Raw genomic sequence first — 2,612 nt, 5'->3', positions numbered from 1 at the left:
ATCATCTGGCCCCACAAGCACTTCCTGATGGTGGGGGCGGTGGACCAGGGCCTGAGCTCCCGGGTCAATGTGTTGGACGGCGTGACCAACTTCGAGTTTGCGGCAAAGGGCTTCTTCTTTGGTGAGCGGCGCGGGCCGCGCCGCCCCGCGCGCCGCCGCCCGCTGCCGTGCTGGCTTGCTATGCACAGTTTGGGGCGTGGCGGGGGCGCGGGCGCGGCGCCCGTCTCCCCGGCGGCGGCCGGCGGCCATGGGTGCCCGCCTGCCTTCCTTTGCGCGCTGGTGGCGGCGCACCGGCCCCTACCCCGCCGCTTTGTTCGCCCCGCCCGCAGGCAAGCTGCTGCCCAACTCCTCCTGGTGGGACGCCGCCACCTGGGATGGCCCCTTTGCAGCCACCCAGGCCAGCCGCGAGGTGCAGGCCGAGTACTTTGCGGGGCGGTGGGGCGACATGCCCACGCTGCCGCGCGCCGTGGCCGCCGCCTACTCCCCCCGCATCACCATCACCTTTGACCTAGAGTACTACCGCTACGTGAGGAACGTGTGGATGGTGAGGCCCGGCCCCGGTTGTGGAAAGGAAGCGCGCGCCAGCCTGGCGCCAGCTGGCAGGCGCGACGCGCAGCGCCAGGCCCCTCTCTGGGCAGCGGAGCTCGAGTGCATGGTTGTGCGGCCGGGCGATAGCAGGGGCGATGGCAGGGGCGATAGCAGGCGCACAGGCAGCGGCGCCGACCGTCACCCGTTCCTCTGCCCCTTGTGACCGGCATCCATTCTGTGGCTGCAGGCCCCCCCGCCGCCCAAGCCGCCCCGGCCGCCGCCGCCGCGCAACCCGCCGCCGCGCCCGCGCCCGCCGCCGCCGCGGCCGGGGACCTCGCCGCCGCGCCCGCCGCCGCGCCCGCCGCCGAGCCCCGAGCTGCCGCCGCCGCCGCCCGTGCGGCGGCTCAATGTGCTGGCCTGGAGCATCAACAAGGCGGACCCGGCTTCCGGCCAGGTGCTGTTTGACGACAAGGCGCTACAGGTGGTGGTGGTACCGCCGCAGGGCGTCTGGTTCCGGCTGGCGCAGGTGCAGGGCATGGTGGCGGCAGGGCCCTTCTGGGCGGGGGCCACCCACGCGCCGCCGCCGCCCTCGCCGCCGCCTGACGGCTGGTGGCATGACGCGCCGCCGGAGCCGCCCTCGCCGCCCGCCCTAGATCCGGAGGAGTGCGATCCATACTATTACTACTGCCCGTAAGCATCCCCCGCCTCATAATTGCCTGCCACCGTGTGGGGCCTCAGAGCACCCCAACCAATGCACCCTGAATGCGTGCAACCTTGCAATCATGTAAAGCTTTCTTGCCCCGGCTGCAAGCGGCTCCCATGGTCGGCGGCTCCACCACCCCGTCCGACAGTGCTCCCTCCTCTCCCAGCCTGTTGTGCTGGCAATGTTGTGCTGGCAATCTATCTCCACACAAAGAGGGAATTACACAGAGGGAAGAGGGCAGCGGCCAGCCCCTCAGCCCCTCATATCAAGGAGCCTCCTTGCCAGCCGCCAGCCCCGGCGCCAGGCCGCTGCTGGGGCTGCGCCTGTGCAGGCGTCGGCGCGGGCCACTGCACCGCACCACCGCCGCCGGCAACGCCGCCGCCCAAAGAAAAAGGGTCGAAGGCTGCCGCGGCGCCTGCGCTGCTTCCCGGCGCCTGCGCCGCCTGCCCCGCGGGCCGCTGGCCGCTGCCGCCGCCGCCGCCGCCCAGCTGCAAGCCGGCAAAGGGGTCGGCAAGCGAGGCGGCGCCGCTGCTGGCGCCCTGGCTGGCGCCTGGGCTCGCCCCAAAGCCGCCGCCGCCTGCTGCGGCGGCGCCGCCGCCGGCCCCGCCAAAGGCCCACCCCGGCTGCGCCGAGGCGGCGGGGGCGGCTGGTGCCAGCGGGCTGCTGCCTGCTGCCAGGCCTATGGGCCAGCCTGACCCTACCCTGCCGCCTGCCACCCCAAAGCCGCCGCCGCCGCCGCCGCTGCCGGGGCCAGCGGGCGCGGCCGGCCGAGCGGCGGGCGCCTGCAGCTGCAGGCCCGCCAGCGGGTTGCCGCCATTGGCCACGCCTGCTGCGGGCGCGGGGGCGGCAGGCCTGGTGGTACTGGCGGTACCGGCGGTACCGGTGGGGCTGCTGCTGCTGCCCAGGGGCCCAACCTCCGTCGCCGCCATCCAGTCGGCGGGCGGCGGCGCGGCCTGCCTGCCTCCCGCACCTCCGCCGCCGCCGCCGCCGCCGTGTGCCACACCGCTGCCGGGGCCTGCCCCCGCGCCACTGCCTGCCCCCGCTCTGCTCCTCTCTATGCCGCCCAGCAGCTCGCGGACCGTCTTCATGGCCGCGCCAAACTGCTGGGAGGTGAGGGTGGGCGCCACCAGCAGCGGTACCAGCGCGGGCAGAACGCGCTCCGCGCTCAGCCGGGGGCCGTGCTGCCGCCCCAGCGCCGCCCCCAGGGCCAGCACACACATCACTGTGGGGGCAGACTTGTCCACGGCGCAGACCTGGGGGGGAGAGAGAGGAGGGAGTGTGTGTGTGTGGGGGGGGGGGGGGGTCGGGCTGCTGGGGACGGGTCGGTGGGTGGCTGGGCGCGCGCGGGGGCGTGTGGTGCGCGCGGGGGTGGGGGGGGGGG

The 2,612-nt window shown here is 74.8% G+C and overlaps 1 protein-coding gene across 1 annotated transcript in view; it reads right to left on the bottom strand.

The window, feature by feature from the left end:
- Positions 1-1,491: 1,491 nt before the first annotated feature.
- The window catches only part of CHLNCDRAFT_136879 (hypothetical protein), a gene marked incomplete at both ends in the record, with an annotated part of 4,994 nt that continues 3,873 nt past the window's right edge, over positions 1,492-2,612 (bottom strand). The window contains one exon of the mRNA XM_005845557.1: positions 1,492-2,484. Coding sequence (XP_005845619.1) covers positions 1,492-2,484 — 993 coding nt within the window. The remainder of the gene's footprint in view (positions 2,485-2,612) is intronic.

The sequence above is a fragment of the Chlorella variabilis genome (genome assembly GCF_000147415.1).
Source record: "Chlorella variabilis unplaced genomic scaffold CHLNCscaffold_17, whole genome shotgun sequence".
Classification (NCBI taxonomy): domain Eukaryota; kingdom Viridiplantae; phylum Chlorophyta; class Trebouxiophyceae; order Chlorellales; family Chlorellaceae; genus Chlorella; species Chlorella variabilis.
The sequence above is the reverse complement of the archived record's forward strand: the minus strand, read 5'-3'. Positions and strand labels throughout refer to the sequence as shown.